The sequence below is a fragment of the Sminthopsis crassicaudata genome, chromosome 2 (genome assembly GCF_048593235.1).
Source record: "Sminthopsis crassicaudata isolate SCR6 chromosome 2, ASM4859323v1, whole genome shotgun sequence".
Lineage (NCBI taxonomy): Eukaryota > Metazoa > Chordata > Mammalia > Dasyuromorphia > Dasyuridae > Sminthopsis > Sminthopsis crassicaudata.
The window spans coordinates 372,845,665-372,872,691 of NC_133618.1; the positions used below are offsets into that span (position 1 = coordinate 372,845,665).

At 33.4% G+C, this 27,027-nt stretch overlaps 1 protein-coding gene across 12 annotated transcripts in view; it reads right to left on the minus strand.

Moving 5' to 3' along the window:
• The window catches only part of PPP2R5C (protein phosphatase 2 regulatory subunit B'gamma), a 228,043-nt gene that overhangs the window by 41,999 nt on the left and 159,017 nt on the right, over positions 1-27,027 (minus strand). For all 12 annotated transcript variants that reach the window (XR_012486607.1, XM_074291259.1, XM_074291250.1 and 9 more), the window contains 4 exons: positions 16,540-16,599; positions 13,871-13,979; positions 8,910-8,963; positions 4,648-4,818 (listed from right to left, as the gene is read on the minus strand). Coding sequence is in view for 11 of the 12 variants with exons in the window: in XM_074291259.1 (XP_074147360.1) it covers positions 4,648-4,818; positions 8,910-8,963; positions 13,871-13,979; positions 16,540-16,599 (394 nt within the window). In the remaining variant the exon portion in view is untranslated. The remainder of the gene's footprint in view (positions 1-4,647; positions 4,819-8,909; positions 8,964-13,870; positions 13,980-16,539; positions 16,600-27,027) is intronic.

The window sequence follows — 27,027 nt, forward strand, 5'->3', positions numbered from 1 at the left end:
TCATTGAAGAACTTACATCTTACAAGCACTGTAAAGGATATCATTAGGAAGATGAACCCCAAAAAGGAGATGATTAGGCATTTAACAAGAACAAAGTATAGACTACAAATGGTCAAGAAATCAAGATGCTCCCTAGTGCTGAGAGTGGAAGGTACTTCATAACCTGTTAAAGAATTTGTATAAAGACATGGACAAGAACCATAAAGGAGAAATGGATGTAATCAGTATGGGTAAAAGAAATACCTATATAAAGGAGACCACAGATTCATTACAGTTTAAATAATAGTGAATTTTTTGATAATCAAAAACAAAACAAAAAAACCCAAACCCAAACCTTGTAAATTAAATTTTTGAATATATGTCTTAAATAGTGGTCTCATATCATAACTGTTCTCAAATCATACATTTGGTAAATATTCTGGTATGTGCTCTAACCATACCGCACCTGGAATCTTGCTTTAGTCTCTTCTGTGGCTTCTCTTCTCCTCTGCTTCCTGTCATATGCTTATATCCTATTCAAAATGATGATACACAATGACTTAAGGCACAATGTGGAATTCATGTGCCAATCTGCTCGTTCTTGAAGTTATTATATTAGGTAATTTTGTTCCTGAAGTTAAAGCCCAAACTTTCTGGGAAAATTGTTTTTAATGACTCATATTACTTTAATGTACTATGTTATCTAAATAGAGATTTTATGCATAAAACTTCCAGACAATGGTACTCTCTTGATCTAGACTCATGCTAGTTGGCTTAAAAATTATTTTCTTTTTTTAAATAGGACAATTAAACAGAAATTGTAAAAGAGAAAAAATGCTGCATAAGAAAGCAAAAACCTTAGGCTTTAGGCCTGGCCCTGTTGCACAGACCCAGGATTCAGTTAGTTATTACACATCTCTGGGTTCAAATTTTCTTATCTTTAAAAGAAGGAGTTGGATTAAATGACTTCTGAAATTCTACATGGAATGGTCTCCAATGAAAACAAATTCTATATACATCACTAAAATAAGTGAACTAACATTTCATAACAGATTACCAATGTCTGATATATAAGCAAATTCTTTACCAAGCTTTATCAAGCATTTTTCATTAAAATTTTACAACTAGGTCAGGCTTTGAAAAAATAATATGGGGTTAGAAATAGATTTGGAAATGTTGATATTTACACTGAAACAAAATGCTTCATGCTTTGTATAGAACAACATAATGTGTTGGGCAACTTTTAAGTTCAGTGACTCTCAACTTCCCAGATCAGAGAGAACAAATCTTATCAGAGAAATTAAACAATTTAATGACCAATTATTACTGAGTATCATGCATAAGATATTGTGCTAGATGCTGGGGAATACAGAGATAAAAAATGAAATGGTTCTTGCCCTCATAATGAAACTAGCTGAACAATAATGGAAAAAAAAAAGTACAGATCTGTCAGCCTTTTGAAAGTGGAGCCACTATATCTGGATTTTAATTAGTCTGTGATGTGCTAAATGAGGAGGTAGAAATGGTACTCAAGAATAACACAGAAGAATAGCTGGTCCATGTTAAGTACACAGTAGAGGAAATCCATGCTCAAGGTATAGAATTTTGAAAGTATTCAGGTATGATTCTATAGATTCACAATCACTAAAAAGTTTGGCCAATCAATTCACACAAGAAAAATCAAATGGATCTGGAATGGCTATTTTCCAGAGTAGGATTTGCAAGTGGATGGACAGACCACTATATCTATTTATACATTCATCTTAAATACTACAGATGGACCATTTGGATAAATCTAAGCTATTCCTTGAATCAAAAACTTACTGTTTAGACAATAATCTATAAGTGATGTTCTAAGACTAGAAATGATGGAATACCACAAAACCATGAACAATCAAAATTGTGGCTGAACCAAGGACTAATGGAAAAACTATAGTGCCATGGCTATTAAACAGATAGCAATATATTAGCAATGGTACCTGCACAAAAAAAAAAAAAAGGAATTGAATATATCACCTAGGATATGTTTGATTGAAAAAGAGATTGGATGGTCATGTGGTTATATTGAAAGACAAAAGATGGACAGCTCAAGTGTTTTATCAAATAGAATATTTATTTACTATGTTAAAAAGCCAAGAGGAAGAACTACATTTTGGGCAAACTTTTGGAAGAATTTTGGAGGTTATAAACAAGAATAGGTAGTACATAGTGATTACTCTTAATCTATAATCCACTTTATATATTATTATAAATTTCACTCTGGAAAGGACCTTAAAAGTCATTTAGTCCACCTTCATTTTACAGATTTGGAAAATGAGGCTCAGAGGAGTTAAGTGATTCTCCCAGTCATAAAGGTAATAAAAGTAACAAAGCTGCAATTTAAACCCAATACAACATACTTTCCTTTGTACAAATGCCTGTGACTAAACTATTTCAGGCCTTTATTTTCTTTTACCATAACTGGTTTCCATATTCAAAATTCCTTTCTTAATGACACAAATCCATTTGCCAGATTAATCACCATACAGTACAATTTTGATAGTTTCACTTCTCTCTTCAATATAGCACTCTATTGCTTATTGAATAACATTCAACTTCCTTAGCCTGGTATTTAAAACCTTCCATGATTTGGCCCAAACTTCTTTATTTATCTATTACATGTACATCATACACTCCAGTCAAACTATACAATTTGCTAGTCCTTAAACATTCTTGCCTTGGTGTCTCTCATGCACCTTTGCCATTTTTTCCTCCCCCTCCAATTTTTCTATCTCTTTTTGTTGGAAGACTAAGTGCTACCATCTCTATTGTAAATTTTTTTTTCTTTTTTTTTTTTTCTGATAAACCCAAGCAGAAACTGAGCTCTCCCTGCATGGAACTTATAAAGCTTTTTCTTTGTATTCCTCTTAGGACACTTGCTGTCACACTAGGTTTTCAAGTATGTTTTATCTTTCCTATCACATTGTTATTTCACACAGCACTTAGCAGAATACTTTGCACATGGTAAGCAAACAACAAATATTTTAAAATATGAATCGAAAGGGAACAGTTAGCAATATAAATAGTGCTATCTGTCTTATCCTCTCCTAAATTCCAGTTCTCACATTACCAACTGCTCTTTGGATATTTCTTTCTTATTTGTTTTTTCTGTAAGCAATTGTCCAGTTATCACACAGCTATAGCAAGTGAATCCAGGTCCTCAGGTACTCAATCCACTCAATCCTAGCTGCCCCACCTTTTGGACATTTCAAACCATCATACACCCTAAGTCAGAGGTGTCAAGTTTATTATCCTCCACCCCAATCCCCAATGATGAGTGTGACCTGAACCAGATCAAAATGTAAATACATATATAGATGTTAATTTTTATTTTTCTAAGTCTGCAGGAATCCTTTCCTTGAATCATCTTCAACTCCTTATTCTCATTCCACCCTATATATCCAATCTATGTCATTTTTGTCTCATGTATATATATATATATATATATATATATATATATATATATATATGTGTGTGTGTGTGTGTGTGTGTGTGTGTGTGTGTGTGTGTGTGTGTGTGTGTGTGTGTAGTATATGTATATGTGTGTGTGTGTGTGTATCTTTACTCACAAAACCTAGCTTAAGTCATCACTTTTCTCTGAAATGAGTACAATAATGTCCTAATTGATTTCCTTGCCTTACATCTCTAATCCATTTTCACATCAGGTACCAAAGGTTCAGTTCTGTGTTACCTCCTCTCCTCAAACTCTAGTAGCTCCTTATTATCTCTAGGACCAAATATAAAGTCTTTTGTTTTGTGTTTAAAGCCTAACACAACTTGACTTTTTCCTACTTAGAATGGGTCTTAGAAATCATCTATGAGAATTCCCTCATTTTACAAATGGGAAATTAATCTTTGAAAGAGGTTTAGTGATTTACCTAGATACTTAGCAACAGGTAGGGATTGAATACAGGTCTCCTGAAGCCACATGTAGGTTTCTTTCCTGCTGTATCTCACTCTTTCATTATTACTTATATGAGAAAATTTTAAGTGTAGTATTAGGGATAAAAGTCAAAAAGCAAGAGTTGAAGAAGGGATGGGAAAGACAAACATAAAGGCACAGAAATAATGACACATTATAGGAACATGATAATGAAAGGAATAGAATGGAAAATTGGGAATGGAGGCAAGGTGTATGGGAAATTGTTTAGAGGACAGAAAGACCTATGTATGTCTAAAAGTGGAAGGGAAGGAGCCTGTGGAAAAGACGACACTGAAGATAATAAATGTGAGAAGTCTCACTGGATAAGAGAAGAAATATAATATAGTAACTGCTTGGTTGCAGTCTTGCAACTGCTTGGTTTAAAATATTATGCTATATACTTTGGAAGTAGGGCTTTATATGAAGATGACAACTGGCACTGGTTTTAGAAGTCAGTAATATTCTGTCTACTTTAATAAAAAATGAAGGAAAATGAATCTGAAATGGTGACACAAAGGAAATTAATATGTTTTATAACATGACCAGTCAGAATAAATGTAAATATTTATTAACCTGTATTTTACAATGAATAACTTTGGCACTGTAGCAAAGTTTGGTGCTCCATTCAAAAAGGCACAGCTTTCAAAAGTAAAAAAAAAATACTCATAAAGCTAATTATTCATTATATTTTTCTAAACAATACACACCTGGAAATGTGGGCTGGAAACACATTTGGCTAGTTGTCTGAAAAGAGGTTCCATGACTTTTACAAATTCAGATGGTTCAATAACATCTAAAATTTCCTCTAATTCATTTAAGAACATGACTTCTTTTGGGCTATGCGTCTTTGGCCAGTATTTGAGAAGTGCCATCACCACCTAGGAAAAGAAAAATCACATTAAAATTCTGTACACACAAGATCCTTCAATTCTTAATCTACATAGTTTTATTAATTCATTATATAAATAATGACACAAAGACAAAGGTTTTGTATGATTGTAGAAAGAAGGATGATAAAGTTAATAGTTTCAGTCTCTTAAAATTGGGAAATGTTACTTTAGATTTGACCTAAATCCAGGTTTTAAGTTTATGTAATCCACCCTTTCTAGTTAAATTGTCCTAAAGTTGATTTTTTGAATAAATTTTCAAAAAGGAAATAAAGTAAGTGGTCAGGAGTAATAAAGAATAAAGGGAAGTGGAGCAACTAAAAATAGATGAATATGATTGATGTAATACATTGGTTTATTTGTAGACTGGACTAGGTACAGAATTTTCAGTGACACATGAAGACATATCCTTTGTGTCCTTTATATCAATCCCAATTCTCAATTCCATGATTCAGAACAATAAGCATCTGGACTTAGTTTTGAGCCAATGTAAGTTATCTCCCTATTTCCCATCTAAAATCTACAATTTTGAAGGAATTCGGACAACAATTATAAGAACATAAAAAACAAGTTTCCATAGCTCCTTATGTTTTATAATTATTATCATCTCCATTCTACATAAGAAAACAGAGGCTTATAGTTAAGTGCTTTGACAACGTACACACTCGACTAGTGAATAGTGAGCAACCAAACTGAGGTCTTCTGACTCTGAGTTTAGATGCCTTTCTACCATGTTATGCTGTCTCCTTAAAAATCACTTTACACATCTATTTTTCCTTGTTCACTTGTATAATGAAATCCTATTGTTTGAAACAGAAAAAAAAAATCTGAGGCATAAAATAGAAATTGGCTCTAATATTAACTCTCAAAAATTTCTGAGAATAACTTACAGAGCTAATATACAAGGGGGCAGCTAAGTGGGCCAGTGCACAGAGCACCAGCCCTGAAGTCAGGAGGACCTGAGTTCAAATCTGAAGTCAGACACTTAAAATACTTTCTAGCTGTGTGATCCTAGGCAAGCTACTTACTTCCAATTGCCTTAGGGGGAAAAAAAAAGAATTGATTTGAAGGAAGCAGAACCTGGGCAATTTAGATTCCTGTATTTGATAACACTCAGCAATTTCTGTAAATTCAGAATGTAACAGCATTTTTTTTTTTTTTTAAAGAAAGTGAATTGCACAGGAAATGCTAATCCTGATTAACAACAGTTACTTACTTTTGAGTGCAATTCAAGAAATCAAACTTTTCTATAAGAATTAAATTTCTAAGCTAATTTCCTTGGAGATAACCTCTTCCCCCCCCCCTTTTTCTGAGGCTGGGGTTAAGTGACTTGCCCAGGGTCACACAGCTAGGAAGTGTTTAGTGTCTGAGACTAGATTTGAACTCGGGCCCTCTGGAATTCAGGGCTGGTGCTCTATCCACTGCGCCACCTAGCTGCCCCTGGAAATAACCTCTTACTATGAATCCTCTGACAGCTAAGCTTGGACAAGATTACTAATGGTCCTAAGACCTGAATTTCGAAGAACTGAGGTCAGGGGTTTTTTGAGACTTGTGGTTTATCTGGCTTTGGAAGTTCCCCCTTGACTTGGCATGATAGTGGGAAATGGGAGAGAGGAAATTTCTCATATGTTGGGATTTAGTTCAAGACTTGTATGTTGACCAGGTTTATTCAAATACAAATGGAAGAACTACATATTTCACTTTTGTAGGATATATTTTAAGGAGGTTAAATACTTAGACTTTTTTTTTTCTCCTTAAAGAAAATTTTGTGTGTGAGCTCAGAAATCTTTTAAGGCTTGATAAACATTTTATAAAAGAATTGAGTGATAACATAATACTAGATGTTTTAAAATCCCTTAAATTTTTAAACAGAACTATAAAAAAATGAAGTACCAATAATAGTGATAAACATTTCACTTTGGAGAATATCTTAATATAACATATGCTTTACATATATTTATTAAAATGTAAATATCAAAATATGATGTATTATATCAAATATATTAAAACATTTATTTAAGAATAACCAAGTATAAATATTATACTTTTATCAATTTTTATTTAACAGAATGCCTAAATAACATAACCTGTATTTCAATATCATCATCACTAAAACAAGTAATTTGAAAAGAAGCACAAGATCCTTTTACTAATTTCAAATAACTTAGAGTACAGAATGTATATAATGTACTAAAATTTTCCAGATATATTAGTAAGAATAGAATATTATAATTCACAGTACTTTTCCTAAGTGACTACAAGTCTAATAAAACTTCAAAAAGAGACCTTGAGGTAGAATTAAGTATTTTTTCTCTGTGACTTTTATATATATATATATATATATATATATAAGCTTTGGGTCCCATTTAATTTCAGGACCTTCCAGTGTCCTTTAGGGTTTCTATATATACCTATATAACCTTGACAAATAGAACTATCTTCAATGTTCATAGTTTTCATTTAATTTCTGGGACAGAAAAAGAATATAATAATGAAATCTCTTTCTGAATCTTTGATCTAAAGAATAGAATACCTTGGCAAGTATAAGAAATAGGTTTTGCCACATGTTTAAAAAAAAAAAAGGCTTTAAAAAAGTGATTCCATATCAATTATGCAGTTGCATTTCTACCATCAAAACATGTCTTTAGTTTGGTTAAGGAGGATAAAAATGATATATCCTCTGCATGACATTCAGTACCTCAACTGTGCTTGATATTGAAGTCTGATATGATTTGATACAATTCCTTAGGGCCTTCCAAAGTCTCAGACACAAATATGGTAGATAGTTCCTGGGAATCCTTTGTGGAGAATGCAGAGTAAATGTCACTCCTTAAGATGGCTGGAGGCAGGGATTAAGTCAGACAGTGCTCTCCTTCACCTGGTTTATGAGCGCATCACCTCTGCAGCATTTTTTGGTGCCTGATGGATGATGACCAAGAGCTTTCTCTTGTACTGTGAGAAATTTAAGGGGATAGATCTAAGCATGGAAATTAGAAGTCTGATGTGTGGCATAGGTTGTAAACAAAGTTACCTGAGGGGAAATCAGTGTTGTCAACCTGTGTTTGAACTCCCCTGAATTGACCTGACAATTATTTCATTCTTACAGATTTTTGACATTTTGTTTTCTATGTTAAAAATTGGTACTTTAGCAGTGAAGCAGTATAGCCATTAAGAAAGAAAGTTTCAATTCTATATATTTTATTTTGCTAACTACTTTTTAAAAAAATAATATTTTTTCACTGGTATCTAAATATACAATTCAAATTTAAAGCCATATCCTGAAATTAAAAAGACAAAGTACACAAAAGCTGGCAATCCAAGTAACAACTGCTAATAGTCATCTTAAAACAAATTGAAGAAGATTCTTATTTCCTCTACTCCCCAGGTCTATAGATAAGATTTTGAGATGGGGAGTAGAAAATTGCTTGTTAACTTGAAAGGGAAAAAAATTACCTTTAATTATTAATTTTAAAAATTGTATATTATTTCTAAGCATGCAGATTTCACCAAATTGCAAATTCACCAAGGAGTACAGGACACACAAAAAACTTAAAGTGCCTCCTGGACTAAAAGCCCTTTTAGTTAGATATTTCAGATATTTCATATTTACTCTGACTGGCCAGCTGGATATGTAGTACGTTAAAAAAAAAATCATAAAAGTGCTTAATAGTAGAATTAAAATGTATGTGCTTTAATCAAGCACATACATTTAATAATTAAAATAAAAAGAAAAAAAGGGACTAAGTAAAATTTAAGACAAGAGAAAATAGTTTTTTTAAAACAAGTGCTTATTGCTACAGAATTAATTATTATAGTTCATGAACTGTTTTTCAAAACCTATATAACATATAGTTGGATCCATAACTAGATTAATTTTATAACTTAAGTAGAAGCAAATGAATGAAAAAAAGTTTATTTATCTTTAATGAATATAATTCTACAATTTGTTAACAAAACCTGTATTATATTTGTATATTATTATTACACTGTAATATACTTTATTATATTTACACTTAGCAAATACATATACATTTTCACAATATAATTGTGAATTTGACCAAAATAAAAAAATATATACTTACTGGTTCAGTAAGTGTGCTGTCCTTTTCTAAAAATTGAACTACACAGTATGCCAGCTAAATAGGTTAAGAGAGAAAAGATATATTAATATTTCACTATTTGATAATCACCTATATTATTTCCTAACTTCTATTATTTAGAAAGTAGTTAATAAATGAGAAATCCACCAGAAGCCCAAATTGTAAACATATATTTCAAATATATTTCATATATTCCTAATATTTTCTAGTATTATTCATTCTGATGAGGTTTAGATTTAGGGACCAAAATGTAATTAGGGTTTCTGGTGGTCAGGGAGTTAAATGATAAGGTCTAGTGGCAGGTTCGGGGTTCAGGGAACCAAATGGAGAGGTTTGGCTCCCCTGCAACTGCTTGGGATTCAGCGCTAGGATAGGGAGTTGGCGCAGAGGTTTTCTGTAAAAGAATTTACAGACCGAAACCTAGATTAATAAAAGGGTTTGTTATAGGGATTGGAAGGTTAGAAATCCTGATAGGCATAAAGTCTGGTTAGGGAAACAAATGAGGGTAAAGAGAGGATGGCACTGGAAAGAGTATTCCAGTGGATAGAGGCCCTCAGCATGACAAGTATAGGGCTGGCATGTTTGGAACCTCTGCAAAGAGAGGATTTTAGTTTGGCTCTTTTATAATAGAGGGCTTTGGCTACAAGCTGAAGGGGGCTCATGGGTGGAGCTCCAAGTTTGCTCCTAGCTGGGTTTCAGCTTGAGGTGGAATATGAATTGAATTCAGTGAGTTTGTCCTTTGGGGAAAAGTCCCTCACTGAGGCAGAGTTGAAGGAGATTTTCTCCTTTAAGGATTTTTAGAGTTTTGGGATCCCCGCTTCATTTCCCCCTCAAGCAGTCAAAACTTAAATTCATTTAAGGGAAAAAGGACTTGGGGCAGAGTCCCTTATTGAGGCAGAGTTGAAGATTTTCTTCTTCAAGGATTTTCAGAGTTTTGGGGTCCCCTCTTCAATTACAAATATTTATTGAGGGTCTACTATGTACATGTCCCTGAAGGGAAAATACAAAGAGTAATGAAAATGTTATCTTTCTCCTTAAGGATTACAATCTAGGAATAGAGATAAGCACAAATAATTTTGCAGTGTTCTATTCCTCTAGGTTACATAACTTTTTTGGGTGGAGAGAAGATTAGAGTTGTGTTTCCTGAAACCTTTCAGTTCAGTATTACCCTGACAACCCTAAATTGTGCAATCATTTCAAAGTATTAGCAGAAAAATGAATTTAACAACATAAAGATTAAATTCAAGCTGTTGTCAGTATAAAGTGACTAAAATTGTCAGGAGAAAAGAACCAATGATTCTCCAGACTAAGTGGCTGTTAAAAAAAATTAAACCAAACTAAAATTGAAGCTAGACTCTGATCAAATATAAATGTCAACAGAACAGCTGAATGTGTAGTATCATACTGGCAACTGGGAAAAGGGGAAGGAGAAATTCTGGAATGCTGATTTAAAAAAAAAAAACCAAAACGAAAAACCCAGTAAATGTTTCCCTCCCTCTTTCTCCTCCCCTGCTTTTGCAGGTAAAAAAAGTCACTGTAAAACATGAAAAGAGCCAATATTAGCATTCTGGAATAAAGACAATTAAGAGTTTATTCCATATGAAAAACTTTAGCATACATTTCACCTGATTCTTTAGGTGGATCCTCAAAATGTTAAAAAAAAACAAAACAACAAATAGTAGAGGCTATACTATAACATGGCCAAGGGATGAGTATTAGACAAAGTTGTCTCTGGGCTCTAGTCCTAGGGTTTTCACTAATTCATGGCTGAAAATTTAGGCCAGCAATGTAGCCTCTTGATTCAGTTTTCTCTTTTTGTAAGGGAAAAATATTAAGCGGATGCTTCTAATTATATTACACACTATTTGCTGATGTTGAGGAAACCTGAAATGACTCTTGTATACACATTCACACAATATATACATTTATAAGGCAAAGTGAGGAATATTGTTTTTCTCCTCGTCAACAGCCAGATAGCGACAAAAATCAGGCTTAAAGATTCTTGATTCTCTCAACTAAAGTGAAATCCAAAAGACATAAATCTTCATCTCCAAATCTCCAACTGAATTCCAGTTTCATATTTCCATCAGTCTGCTAAATATTTCTAGTGTTATCTCAAACTTAGTATATCAAAAAACTGAACCTCCAAACCCCACATTTTTTCCCTTTCTCTTTCATCCCCTGACTTCTGGGCCTCAGTTTTTTTTTCTGTTGCTGGTATCATTATCCTTTCATAACCCAGGTTCAAAGAAGCTTTGATTCTTTCTTCTCTCACCAACCACTACCAAGACCATTAATCAAGAGTATTGTAATAAACAGTAAAAGAATCTTAGAAGACCTGAATTTGAATCCTGCCTCTAGTAGGTACTATGCTTGTGACCTTTAGAAAGTCAGCTCACCAAGGGGTTTCCTTTTGTATATAGTGTAGGGGTTCTTAAAACTAGGATCCACGGATTTATATTTTTAAATTTTTGAAAATTATATTTCAATATAACTGGCTTCTTTTATAATCTTACATGATTCTGAAAGGTTGATGGGCTCTGCCACGTAGCCAAAGGGGAGAGAATACTAATTCTCAGATGTGATTCCCTTTCTCATTGAATTCCTGTTCAACCTTTCCTATGAATTCAATTATTTCCTAACTTGTAAGAGTTTTGTGTGTTTTATCCTTTCACAATATGCAAGCTCCTTGAGGATAGGAATTTGTATTATTTTATCACATGACTCTTACTAGATAGTAGGTACTTAATAGTTTTTGAATTAAATGTCAGCCAAAACTAGTGACTATTTAAGTGGCTGATAAAATGCCAAAATTTAATTGTTTGAAAATCCTTAACTGAGTCCTCTGATGAATATTAACACCTACTACCAAAGTCACTAATCTGGTTATCTCTCTGGTTAGGTTTATCTATAATACTTCAATGATCAACATCATCCCAGTGTTTTATCAGTGTGGGTCCTTCAAACTGAAAGGACTTCATGCAGACTGAAAGCCCTCTATGTCTCAACAGTGTAGTTGTAGTGAAAAAAATTTACCACTTAAGTACACAACCTGGAAATGAGCCTGAGTTTAATTATACTGTTTCTCAGGCAACAGACATCACTGAGCCCACACTCAAAGCTTTTCTAACTTGTTAGGGCCTGTCCAAGTTTTCATTCTGTTGGAAAAGACTCCAGGAACTCAAGGTCACCTTTGTTCTATACTGAGGTACTGAAATGGGGTTTTATGGAGACTGAAGTACTTTTCTATAATATTCCTAATAAGTATCATCTCCCAAGAAGCCAAAGTAAACAAATTATATTTGAATTAACTTCCTACAATAAGTTACATGAACCTAATATGTTCCAAATTTGGATAAGGAAAAACAGATGTTACCTTTTGAAAAGTATCAGGAAGCAATGTGACAACTGATAACAAGTAGATGCTTCAAGTCTTTTCAATTTCTGTTTTCTACCTGCTGTTCTAACATATAGCATGATTCAGAGAAGTGCCTGGATCCACATAAAACCCAGTATTTAATGTTTCACATTTTCTCCTTGAAGCTCTGTCTTGGGTCCTTGTCTTGTCTCCCCCTATACTATCTCACCTGGCGATCCCATCAGCACCTACTAATGCGGATTACTCAGGAAGGGTGTGTGCAGCCTGAATCTCTCTGCTGAGCTCCAGGAGGTATCTTAAATACTGCATTCTAAAAACAAAGCAAATTAGCTTTCCCCCCAAACTCTTCCATTTCCCAATCTTTCCTATCACTAATAAAGCAATTAAAAATGAATAACAACCACAAAATACTTAGTGGAATTCAAACATGATACTAGGATTCCATGCATTTATTTAAAAAATTTAAAAGAATCAAAATTTAAAACTTTTTTTAGGTGTGGACATTTGTTGTCTATACATAAAAGTGTTTGCTAAGAAATTCTTCAAGTTGATTGATGGATCAGTATTAACATGCAGAGATAGAAGTCTTCAGGGACAAGTTGATGGATTTTGTCCTTGGATATGTCAACTTCAATTCAATATACAACCATGATCAAGCCAAGAATATGTATATAAAGGTCTCTGACATGCTTTAGGGAAAACAAAGATAGAAAAGGCATAGTCTTGTTCCAACATTTTTTATCAGTGACTCTGATAAACACATGATTGGCATATATGCTGACCAAAACTGTGAATAACAACAAATCTGTGAGGGATAGTTAAAGTTCTACAAACTCAAATAGCATTGAGAACATGGTATTCAGTTTTTATCATACTTTAATAAGAAAACATCAAGAAGCTAATGAATAGGAGAAGGCATTAGGATGGTGAAGAAACAGTATTTCATGAAGTACAATTGAAGGACTTGAAGATTTTTAGGGGTGTGTGTGTGTGTGATGAGATTTGTTTTAAAATATCTGAAGGAAAATCATGTCGAAAAGGATTTAAATTTACTTTCTTTAGCTTCAGAGAAAAGAATGACAAATGAATATAAGTTGAATATAAATTTCACAGATGTAGAACTAGTTCAACTTAAGTAAATGGAATGTGTTGACATGCTTAGAAATATTCAAACAGAAGTTGGTTATTGGTGGCTGGGGATGTTGCAGCAAATATTCCCTCAAGTAGTATGACTTTTTAGATTCCTTCCAACTTTGATTCTTCAGAATTTGTGAGTTACATTGCTTAAAACTATTAAATACAAATATATTTCAATTCCATATTTTTAATTTTAGTGCTTCCATTTCTGGCCCTTCAAATATAAAGGAAAATAATTTTATTACTAATCCTTTAAATAACTATTTAAGAGGCAACACCTGTGTTATGTAAATCATCAAATTTAATTAAATAAAGTAATATTTCCTTTAAAAGATGCAAGGTCTTGAGTGTAGCATATTGTGTTAATGAAACATACTTGTTAACAACTGGACTCATCCACATAAAGTAGTTAATGACTCCATTGTACCTGAGGATGGTAGACACTCAGTGATTTCACTTTGTGCAAAGGTAATAACACCTTCAATAAGAAAATCTTGTGCTCTTCTTTTAATGGTAAGGCAAATCCATTTATTATGCTGAAAAAAAAAAGATTTGGTTTAAAATATTAATATATTCACAAATTTCAGATCTGCAATTTTGTCAATTTTTTCCAGTCATATTTTTTTTTCTTGGCTGAGGCAATTGGGGTTAAGTGACTTGCCCAGGATCACATAGCTAGGAAGGTATTTATTAAATGTCTGAGGCCAAATTTGAACTCAAGTTTTCTTGACTTCAGGGCTGGTACTCTATCCACTGAGCCAACTAGCTCAGGACCTCCAGTCCTACTTTCACATGGAAATCCTGAAGGTAAGTCAGGTCTCTTTCAAAAGGGAAAAACACAGGGAATGTTAATGTTAAAGTCTTTTTAGAAGCACAGGCATTGAAACCTTGATAGTTTCGAAGAAATTACTACTAATCAGCTTCAAAATAAAAATAAGCTCAAGTAGAATGTCCTCCTAAGGGGAAAAACAATCAACCTGTTATGTTACAGTAAAAGATTTGATATATTGTTTACACAAAAGGATTTTCAACTGTTCCATGGAAGCCTGCAAATACCTTGATCTGTCCAATTATACATCTCTTTAACTGGGAAAAGAAATTCTGCATTTTTATCAGTGATCTGTCAAACTTTAGGCTTTCAAACTGTTTTCTTTAACATTTTTAGGCTCATTATTCCAGCATTAGAAGAACTTAAAATGTAAATCCAATAGAAGGAAGACATGAAGGCCTCTACCATCTTATAGGATGATCCTTCTTGCTCCATTTAGCAAACTAGATGTTTGAAGTTTCTGTGTCGAATAACAAACATTTGCAATAGACATATTTTGTTTTATATATTATATTTATATAATTAAGTAAGTGTATATAAATTTGATTGGCAAAATATTAAGACTCATTTATTCTAGAACATAAAATATTTTTTCCTGCAATCTATTGTTCGAAAGTCCAACTATCCTCATATCAATAACTCAATACTTTGATTTTATATTTGAGGAGTGCCTTACATAATCTTTTGATCTGAATCTCCCCAAAATCCTGTCAAATAGGTGCTATTATCATTATTTTTACAGAGGAGAGGAAATGAATTTTGAGGAAGATGGCTTGTATAGCTAGTAGAGTATCTGAAGCAGGATTTGAACTCAGGCAGGTCTTTTTGATTCCACATCCAATGCTTTTTCCACTGTTCCATTTGGTCATCTTTACTAGTCAGGAGGGGAAACTAGGAGAACTTGCAGATTTGATATATAAAAAAATGGTATAGATCAGTGGTGTCAAACTGAAAAAAAAAAAAAAAAAAAAAAAAAAAAAGATCCTTACAGCTGCATAGTGACTTAGAAAAGAACAAATTGACATGATATTTATTGTGTTGATTTTTATTTAAATATTCCCTAATTAAATTTTCATCACTTAAGAGTTTTGAAGGCCCTAGGCTGTGAATTGACAGTTCTGAGTTAGAAAACTCATATTTTGTGGTGCTTCATGGTTTACAAAAATGTTTTCTTCATAGTAGACATATGAGGTGAATAGGAAAAATAGTATTTCTCTTGTACAGATAAGAAAGCTGATGCACAGAAAAGTTAAGTAACTTGTGTACAATTAACAGCAAATGATGGAGTCAGGATTTGATTCAATCAGCACTACTTCTTAAATACCAATTAAGTGCAGGGCATTAGGGATATAAAGAATGAAACAATTCCTGTTCTCAAGAAGCTTACATTCTCCTGGGTATCAATTCTAAGCAAATTCTTCAGAGAATAAGTGATTTGCCCAGGCAGCCAATAAGGAGGAGAGGCAGAACTTGAACCCAGTTTTTCTTTAATCTAAGGACAGTTCTCTAGTCACTACACTACGATGTTTCTTTCTCTGCTTTAATAAACAAAACAAAAACGAAAACCCACATAAAAAAATATCAAAATTTCTCCCTGATTTCTCTAAACAGGGGAAATTTTCATTAACAGAGATAATGAACATTCACAGTGTTATAATGTGTATTCAATACAATCATGTAGTTCATGTAACTTATGAAATCAAAGGAAAATTGAAGTATTAATATTTATACTTAATATCCTACCTAAATGACAGATTAATAAAATGGTTAATAAATTTTTTGGAATATTTATGTTTAGTTGTTTTTTAAATTATTATAATTGTTTAAAATTGGGTTTCCAAGATGAGTATAGTGAAAGCATGCATACAGAAAAAAACCCATTATTATGCCACTTTCCTTTTTGAACAGATCCTCTTCTCTTTAATCCAGAGAACCCTCTCTTATAATAAAAAAAGTGTGGGGGGTAATAAAAAAAGGAGGAAGAATCACTTCCGGAAAAACATCACATCAGTTGAATCTAGAAATATATTTAGTATTCTACCTCCACAGTTTCCAAATTGAGACACTATCTAGATATATGAAAAGAATAAGTTTAGCCTTTCATAGTAAAAATTCTGTATATTACTCTTCTAGACGAATTTTGAATAATTATGGTAAAGGATTGGCCTGAATGATTGTGAGGCCATACTGAGTTATCCAAAAAAGTATGTTTTATAGAATACAAAAAACATAAATCTCTTATGCATTTACCAGTATAATAAACTTACCTTCCCAATATTTCCAGTAATTCTGCTATGCCATTGTGATGCTCTGTTTCATAAATAAACCTGGAGGGAGTGGGTGAAACATATTTAAACAATTACAATTAAACATGTGAAATATATAGTAACAAAAAGCCCAAAGAGAAAAACATTTTTCTAAGTGAGTGAAGCAATCTTTAATGCCAAAAACACAAATTGATATTTGTTTAAGAAAAATGAATAAACACTATGGCTGATTTTGATGGTAGCAATCATTATGAAGACAGATTAACTATGATGACATTATTTTCTCAAAGTACATTGGTCTTTTATTAGAACAAATGATAAAACTCTTCCACATAGACTCATTTTATAATAATGTTGTCCCTTCCACATTGTGCCTTACTATATGTGGTGGGTTGGTCTAAGATACTTCACTGGCAGGATTTAGATATGCATTAAGGCAAGAAAAGGATATTCTTATGGCTGACAATGTCAAAGAAAATCCTTTAGGAATGAACCTGGGTTTATCTCAGGCAGAGGTGGGGAACTTTTTATAAAGTCCATGAAATCATTTGCATAATCAACTACAGGTGATAATAGCTGAAAGGTAGGTACCAACAACCTCCCCGTGGTTGATTTCTGTAAATTGTTAATTTTGTATGGCCCACAAATGGTATTACAAATATCTAAATAAATCTTAGCAGAAAAAAGGTTCCCCCCCTTTTCTGTTGATCTAGGGAATGATGAACCAATACTACTCTAGCTAGAAAATTGAGGTTCTGTATAGGGAAGTAATGGGAAATAAGGTTAGAAAAGTAGAGTGGAGCTAAAGACTCACTGAGGACTTGTATGCTCTGCTGTGTTGAGATCTGATATTTGGTCATCATGGACAAAACTTTGTTCTATTAAATTTCTAACTGCATTTCTCCTTGACTCAAATATGTAACATTCTAAATTAAGTATTAATTTAAAGGACAACTCACTTGGCAAACTCCAATAAAAATATTTTCTACATTTTCAAAGCAAATACTAGAAAATATGTCCATAAATGAGTTTTCATTTTAGTATTTAAGTAGATAACTGAATATTTTATTATAATTCTTGATTATTCATTCAACAAATGTATATTGCACACACAGTGCTTATGTAGGTCAAGACACTATGAGAAATGCAAAGAAGCTTAACACAAGATCCCTGCCTTTTAAGAGTTTACAATACATTGAGAAGGACAGAACCTGCAATCAACAAAAACAAACTGTTTCAAGTGAATGGCAGAATACTAAGTTTGATGCATTATACTTTTATGGGTAAGAAGGTGTCACAAAAGTTAATTAAGACAATCCTAAGCCTTCAATGAACCCTTAACTATATATGGTAGGAATAGAAAAAGTAGGCAAATGTAAAGTAGAATATAATAAAGGAACAAAAAAATGCAAAGTACTATTGCATAATTTTAAGGTTCTAAAGTGACCATTTACTCTAAATCATATCCCAAAAGGACTCCCCCATTTTGACATACCAGAGGATAACTAGTTTTTGCTTGCAAACCTCCACTGAGAGGAAATCCACTGTTTCTTGAGAAGCATCCCTCTCAACTTTTCAATTATTCTAATAGTTAGGAAATTTTGGTTACTTCAAGATTAAACTGAACTCTGCTCTTGGGTCCTTCCTTTTGGATCCAACTAGAAGTGGTCTAATTATTTTTCACAGAACAATTTTTCAAATGCTTGAAGAAAGTTATCATATCTGACCTGAGGCGTTTCTTCTCCATGCTCCATAACATCCCAAGTTCTCTCTAATGCTGATTACTACCAAGCTTGGAGGCTATTAAAATTCCTAAATCTTTTCAAACAACTAATTGTCTTTCCATAAGCTGATCATTAGAAAAAAAAAAATTCAAGTATAAACTTTACACTTATTCCCAATGAATTCGATCTTATTACATTTAGGCCAATGTTAATTTCTCAAGATCTTTTTGGTTTAATGTCATCATAAATACATATATACATACATACACACATACATACATAAGACACATAACTGTTGGTTACTAAAACTCTCTGCTTGCTATTGTATGAAAATTTAATAAACAAGACACTTGTGTGTACCTTTATCCAAGTCAGTGATAAATAAATATTAAAAAAACAAATAGCACAAGGCCAAACAAGGATTATGAAAGCACTCTACTGCTCTACTGGAGATCACCTCTAGGGATGATACAGAATTACAAAATATTTCTCTTCTATTCTGGCACTTCAGCTAGTTTTGAATTTGCCTTTGTTCATTATTAGCAGCTTAGCTCTCTCCAGGAGATAGTTTATTACAGCCTAAAAAAATTAAACATAATTTAGGTAAATTCAATTTACAATTTTCCCCTGATCTATTGGATTAGTAACTCTGTCAATCAATGAACATTTCCTAAGTGCTTGCTATATGCCAATCACTGTGCTAGGCAATAGGAATATATAAGATTAACAGTAAAACAGACCTTGTCTTTTAAGAGGCTTATATTTTATGAGAATGATAGAAGAGGAAGCAAAATTATTCAAGTATGGACCTCTCTTGAACAAGTTATGCTTATTCCTTACACTCAATGCTTGCTTTTTTTTAAAAAAGAAATTTAGGAATTTGAGTCAACCTCACTGGCTGATGAGGAATCACTTCACATATGGCAAGACTGGGAAGACTCTAAGGAAGAGTTGGCATTTGAGACAGGTTTTGATAGATGATCAAAGATTATAGATGGGAAAGAAAGTGAAAGAGCAAGCAGACTCTAGGCAAATAAAACAGGAACAAAAATTTTCAGAGGCAGGAGTGTAAGATATATTTTGCAGAGCAGTGAATGGGTGAGTTTAAACTAAAAGTGTGAGCAAACTGGTAAAAACAAGTAGGGACCAGTACCTTTGGAGCCTTAATTCACGGGGTAAGGAGTTTGGATTTTTTTTCTAGTGGGCACTGGAGAATGAAAGGTTGAACAGGGAAGTGACTACTCCAGAAGTATTGTAGAAAGATTCAATTTGGCATAAATATCAGAGGAAAGAAAGTAAAGACACTAGTTAGAAGTTTACTGCCACTGTCTATAGGTGAAGGAACAAGGAGGGATCATGGCAATATCAATGGAAAGAAAGAATCTGAAATAAGTTGAGAAGGAAGAATGAGAAAATCTGGAGACTGATGTAATACTGGGGACAAATCAAGAGAAAATAATAATATATAGTGATTCCAGGTTTGACTAAATGCTTCTGTCAAAAGAACCCTGTGTGATTGGGATTATCCTCATTTACAGATCAGGACACTGATTTTCTCAGAGTTAAGGACACTTGCCCATTATCATACATGTTTAAGGCATATTTAGAAACAGGGATCTTGATCCCTTGTCCAGTATCCTATCTATTGTACCTTGCTGACTTTGAAATTTATGAAGAGCTGAGTCTAGGTGACTGGGAGAATGTGAAAGCCACCTACATTTCAGACATTTTAGTTCCCTCTTAGCTTCTATTCTGTCATTCACAGAGCTCAAAACATGTTGCCAGGAAATCCAGTTGCTATATTTAGCTGCTTCCTAACCTTTTACATTAAGGTAAAATGACTTCTTTTATTTCTTACTTACTCATGTACTCCCTTCCTGCCTCCCTCTCCTTCTTTCTACCTCCTCCTTTTTCTGTAACATGCACTCCTGGCAATTTCTATTACCAGTCTGTCCTAGGCCCAACAGAGTACCTTTGACCACTGACCTTTGCAGTGTCAACTCTACCTGGCTCGCCTCCTCTGAGGCATTCAAAGGTCTCTGGTCATGATTTCTTGAATCTATAGTTTAATAACTGGTAGCCAAGAACAGCCACGTGTAATCTTAAAAGCCTTTATTATACCTACTCACATAATGCCCTGACTTGTTAGGTCCCTAGTGAACACCTGGTCTGAAGACCCACATGTTCACTACCAAACTCCTTACCTCTCTTAGCTATCCATCAGCTTGGCTAGGCTATCCCAGGGTAGGGAGCCAGGTTAAAGAGAGCAACTGCTGTCTGCAGTGGGCGTATAAAGGGCCTGTGAGGTCACACACACAGCCAACCAGCGAGAGAGCCATCACCCATTACAAAGCTATCTCAATATGGCCAGGATCCCACCCACAGGGCAGTCCTATATCCACAGATATTACTTCTGGGCCACTCAAATCTCCTGTTGCACTGTGGCCGCCTATTTAAAGGACCCTTACAATTCCCTTCTCTTGTTTTGCGGGAACTGCATCCTTACAATTTTCTTCCTCTCTCTCCTTTTCCCTCCCTCCCTAGTTCCCTCCTCTCTCCCACCAAAATAGTTTCCAACATTGTAAACATTGTAGTTGTATGAAATTCAATCTTTTAACATAAAATAGTGATTTCTTTTTTTTTTTGGGGGGGGGGTGCAACAAGTTTTTACTTTTTTTTCTCTCAATAGTACTTTATTTTTCCAAATACATATATAATTTCCAAATTTTTCTCTCTCTCTCCCTCACTTTTCCTCTCCCTAAGACAGAAAGCAATCTGATATAGGTTAAATATGTGCTATCCTTTTAAACATATTTCCATATTTGTTGAACTGTGAAAGAAAAATCAGACCAAAAAAAAAAAAAAAAAAAGAGAAACAAAACAAACAAAAAGGTAAAAATACTATGCTTCCATCCATATTTAGTCTCCATAGTACTCTCTCTGGATGTAATTGGCATTTTCCATCCCAAGTCTATTGAAACTGTCTTGAATCACCACATTGCTTTGAAGAGCCAAGTCCATCACAATTCATCATCATATAATTTTGCTGTTACTATGTACAATGTTCTCCTGGTTCTACTCACTTCACTCAGCATTAGTTCATGTAGGTCTTTCTGGGCTTTTGTGAAATCAGCCTACTCATCATTTCTGATAGAATAATAATATTCCATTGATTCATATACCAAAACTTATTCAGCCATTGCCCAGTTGATGGACATCCACTCAATTTCCAGATCCTTGCTATTCCTTGCCCCTATAAAAAGAACTGCTACAAACATTTTTACACATATGGGTCCTTTTCCCGTTTTTATTATCTCTCTGGGATAAGCAGCAGTAGTGAGACTGTCGGATTAGAGGATATGCACTGTTTTATAGTCCTTTGGGCATAGCAACTGAAGTTAAGTAACTTGCCCAGTCACATAGCTAATAAATGTTAAGTGTTTGAGGCCAGATTTGAACTTTGGTGCTCTATCCACTTGTAGAAAATTGATTTCTTAAAAGAGAAGTCCTATGACAGAAGATTCTGGGAAGATGGCGCAGTAGATTGATAACTTGCAAGCTCTCCAGATTTCTTCTACAGACTGAACAAATCTGTTGCCTCAGGGCAAACATAGAGTGGTAAAATCAAGAAGACTTGGAGCAGAACAGGAGTCCTCCTGATACAACCCAACAAGATCAGAAGACCAACCCTGGACTGGGGATTAACCTGTCAAAAGTACAAACACCTCTGGGAAACCTTGTCCTAGAATAATATGATAGAACATGAGAGGAAAGTAGAAATAGAAAAAAAACAAACCATCAATCACCACTTCAAAGAGACTATTACTGTTAAATTTTGAAACTCCCTATGTCAAAGAGAAAATTTTTCAAGAAACAAGAAAAAAATACTTCAAGTATCCTGGAGCTGTAAGAATTGTACAAAACTTATCAGCAGTTACAATAAAAGACTGCAGGTCCTGGAATCATATCTATAGACAAGCAAAAGAACTAGGCCTGCAGCTAAAAATATCATATCCAGCAAAATTATCTGTAATTCTGAATGAGGAAAAATGGACATTCAATGATACTTGCAAATTTTCAATCAACCAAAGTTGGAAATTTAATATATAAGAGCCAATATCAAAGAGCAATTTTAAGGAACTTAACATGAACAAACTGTTTAAACATAGATAAATTGTTTATATATATATTTTTAAATAAGGGAAATGTATACTGTATGTTTAAGATTTACATCAATAATAAGGTAGCTCAAAAGGAAGATTAGTAGCAGAGTTAAGGTAAAAACAGTAATCATGTTATACAAATGAAATGCAGAAGAATAGACACAGATGCATTTAGAGAAGGGCTCATAGTTCTGAAAATCTATTCATATAGTGAATGAATTTAATATGTGTATATGTATGTATGTACATACATATATGATAAATATATTTTTATATTTAATTGCAGCTTGCTGGTGGGTAGATGGAGGGATGAAAGGGGGAAAAAGAATAAAGTAAATAAGGTGCACAGCAGAGAACCAAAGAACAATTTAAAAGGAAGAAAAAAATGACATTCATGAATATAATTTCTTCTACTAAAATATATATATATGTATATATATATATATGTGTGTGTATACGTATATATACATATACGTATATACATATATGTATACACATATACATATATATATATATATACATATACATATATATATATATATATATACACACACACACACTTTCTTGATCTGGTAATTTGTTGTTATATATTTTGAATCCTCCTTGATGTTCTGCTGGGCACATGACAATGCTTTCTTTTGTTTTGTTTTATTTTGTTTTGTATTCCTTTTCTGTTTTTCTTTTTTTCCTTACTGTTTTTTTCAAATAAAATAAATTTAAAAAAAAAAAGGAATCATGTAATGATTATATCTAAATTATTCTTCTGATGTGATTTTAGCTATTAATATATTTCTTTGCAAGCTTGCTTCTTTAAAAACAAAAGCAAATTCAAATTCATTCTCTTTTGTTTGAATATCTTCTCATCTCATATTATCATCTCAATAACATAAATGTGGAAAACATGTAAGTTTTCCATGTAGTTTAGATGGAGAAGGGGAGGAAAAGAGACTGAAAAAGGAAGAAAGAAGATCTGTGGAAAGTACATACATTCATTTATCATACATTCAGGAACATTATGGAATTGGGTCCACAATTTTTATCTTCTTACCAAGTAATCCTTAAACTCAACCAAAGCAAATATGCTGTGTTGTTTTTTTTTTTTTAAATTAATTTTCAAACTTCATTTTATAGCTCAGAATAAAAGTCTGGAAAACATATACACATGTTATTTACTAAAAAATATGAAAGAAGGATTTAAATTCATTATTTAATCTGGAGACAATTTCAAGTATTTGCAGTGTTATTTGTATATGGTAAACAAATTTAATCATATTAATAAAAGATAAGAAAGGAAATTTGAGTTTAAATAGCAACACAAAGAATGTACAATAAAATTCTATAAGAATGATTTTTATCAGACTCCGCCCTCCAAAAAAGGGAAAAAAAAGTACATAAAACTATTAAAGGTCTTTGAAAAATAGGATAAATTTAAGGCTTATATGTGGCCATGCTTGAGATTCTGTTCAAAAGTTCTTAGTTCTTATAGCTTGGAAATAAGAAATTTTTCTTTAAAGAGACATTTGTAAAAATAAAGATACCGGTTTATATGATTATATTTCAGAAAAACTTTCTTTCTTTTAAAAAGACTGATCTTGCACCTAATTTTAAAGCAGTTCTATCATGAATACTTTAAGTACTTGAAGAATCTGTGATTCTATCTAGGCATTCCTCCCACAGATGCACTCAAAATTTAGCTAGCAAACCTTCAGATAGCAGACATTCTGATCACCGGATCCATATTCAAAATCATTCCAGCTGGGTAGAACTTATTATACTATGAGCCTCTACACCATGATGTATCACTGGAGCAGGACTTTAAGAGTTTCCATTATGAAGTCTTCTAAAAATCCTTCTATTATATTATCTTTTGCCACACACAAAAAAAAAAAAAATCAGAGAAATTCTATTTTCCCTCTTCTCTGAGCTAACTTTATGCACTAATCTGGCATCTTCAAATATGTCCAGGTTTCTCCCAATCTTAAACACTTTCAATTTGATTCTGTAATCTCCTCTTCAAGTACATAGGTCATCTCCTTTTTAGTTAAACTAGGGGAAAGGATTACTTTATTTTTTTTTCCTTCCATTGCTTCTGATCCTACCATTTGAATGAATGAGGCTGAATAAATGAACAAATTAAAGTACTTATTAATTAATTACTTAATCTGTACAAAGCACTGTGATAAATTCTGAGAACAGAAATAAGGAGGAAAAATGCAGTCTCATTTCTAATATAATAAGAACTCATATTCTAATGAAGGTTTCAGCTGCAAATCAGATAGAAAAGTAGCAAAGCAGAAGTAAAGGCCATTTTTTTTCCTTTTTAAAAAAATTTATTTTTAATACATGAATCATGTTGGGAGAGAAAAATCAAGAGGAAAAGGGAAAAAACCATGGGAGAGAGAGTAACAAAAAAAGAAGTGAACAGCATGTGTTGCTTTACATTCAGTCTCTATAGATCTTTTTCTGCATGCAGATGGCATTTTCTCTCAGTCTATTGGGATTGCTTTGGATCAATGAACCACTGAGCCAAGTCTTTTATAGTGGATTATTGCACATTCTTGCTGTTACTGTGTACAATGTATTCCTGGTTCTGCTTATTTCACTCAGCATCAGTTCATGTAAATCTTTCCAGGTTTTTCTAAAATCAGCTTGTTCATCATTTTTTATAGAATAATAATATTCCATTATCTTCAGATACCATAACTTATTCAGCCATTCCCCAATTGATGGGCATCCACTCCTTTTCCAATTCTTTGTAACCACAAAAAGAGCTAAAGCCACTTTTAAAATGCCATTTCTATGGATAATTTATCAGTTTTTGATGTTGAATCATTTGACAGTACCGAGGATTTTGGAAGTAGGAACTTTTTTCCCCCAGGTTTTTGGTAGCTAAGGTTCAGTAGCACCTACAGGAGCAGCTGTCAGGTTGTACCTTGCTTCCTGGGATGATGATTGGATGGGGGTTGGCTGGAAACCCAAAGGCTCTCAAGTTGAAGGTCCTGGGCTCTCTACCTTGGCACACAATGTTTCCTGTCTTTCCCTCAGAGAGCTCTAGCACTTCACCCAAGTTGGCATGTCTATCCTGGAGATGGCTGGCTCCATATCCCCACAGGATGGCTGTAAGGTATGGGCTGAAAGCAGTCGTCTGGATCAGTAGTCTGGAGGGTACTACCTCTCCCAGGGCTCTGGGGCTTATCTACTTGTTGGCAGAAATTGATCAGTAATCACTGCTGATAGTGGTGAAAAAGGAAGCCCCTTCTTTACCATGATTTCTCTCCTCAATGATGGTAAGGAGGCATGTATAACCTATATCAAATTATTTACCTTTTCAATTGGGGGGGGGGGGAGAGAAAATTTGGAACTCAGCATTTTAAAACATAAATATAAAAATTGTCTTAACATGTAATTGAGAAAAAAACAATTTTTAAAAAATGATGATTGAGAAGGCTGGACTCGAGGCAGATCTGGTGGTTTCAGGGGGAGGGACATTGCTATTCCCAACTCTCTTGGGTTCATGGGTCTCAAATGTCTCCATATTAAGAATGAAACTATACTCTTAAGAATGTTGAAACAGATGGGATCTTAGAGATCAAGTCTGACCTCTATATTTTATAGAAAAGAAAACTAAAGCTCTGAGAGGTCAAATGATTTGCCAAAGGTAATAATAAATAAAAAAGCCACTATTCAAACTCAGACTTTCAAATTCCAAATCTAAGCTACCATACTATATATCTAAGGATTCCCAGGTTCTTTCAAATGGAAATAGGCTATAAAAGAATCAAGTCCCTTTCACCATCCTGATCACCTTCTGGACCAAGGCCTTCCCTCTCCTCCCCCCCAAAAAAGTTTCTAAGATTTGGTTCTCAGGACAGACACAATACTCTAAGTTGTAGTCTCACCATGATAAAATTTAGAAAGATTATACACCCTCCTCCCACCCCTCACCATGCTAATTTCTATGAACGAAATTCATGATTTCACTAACTTTTTTGACTTCTATTCCACAATGGTGATTCATATTGTACAAAGAGTACACTTAAATCTCCATGTCTGTTTTATATAAAATATTTCCATATAACTGATTGTCCCTTTGCAGCTTTAACTTTATATTATAAATATTTTTTGTGCAAATCTTCAATTTCTACTGTCTTTCACCTCAAATATACATTTTTTGAAATTTTATATATCCTTCAAGGCCCAGGTCCAAGTGTCCCTCTTTCATGAAATCTTTCTTGACCACCTCAGCAGTAGTAGTTTCTTTTGCTGCTATACTGCCAAAGATTTTTTTGGGGGATACAGAGGCAGTGTGGGAGATTAAGAAAAGCAAGATGCTTGGAGCTAAAAGAAATCTGGGTTTAAATCCTAACTTTTGACAGTTGTGGGATCATGGATAAAGTCTTAAAATTGTCTGTGCCTGTTTATTTTCATTTATAAAATGAAGCTTGGGTTGTTTTGAGATTTGCATCAAATAATATATGTACAATGCTTTGTGGGTATTAAAGAGCTATGTGAATATCAATTCTTATTAACAATAGAACCTCTGTCACCTATCATATCTTATAGCTTGTACTATTTATTTTTTTTTTGTTTTATTTTGCCAT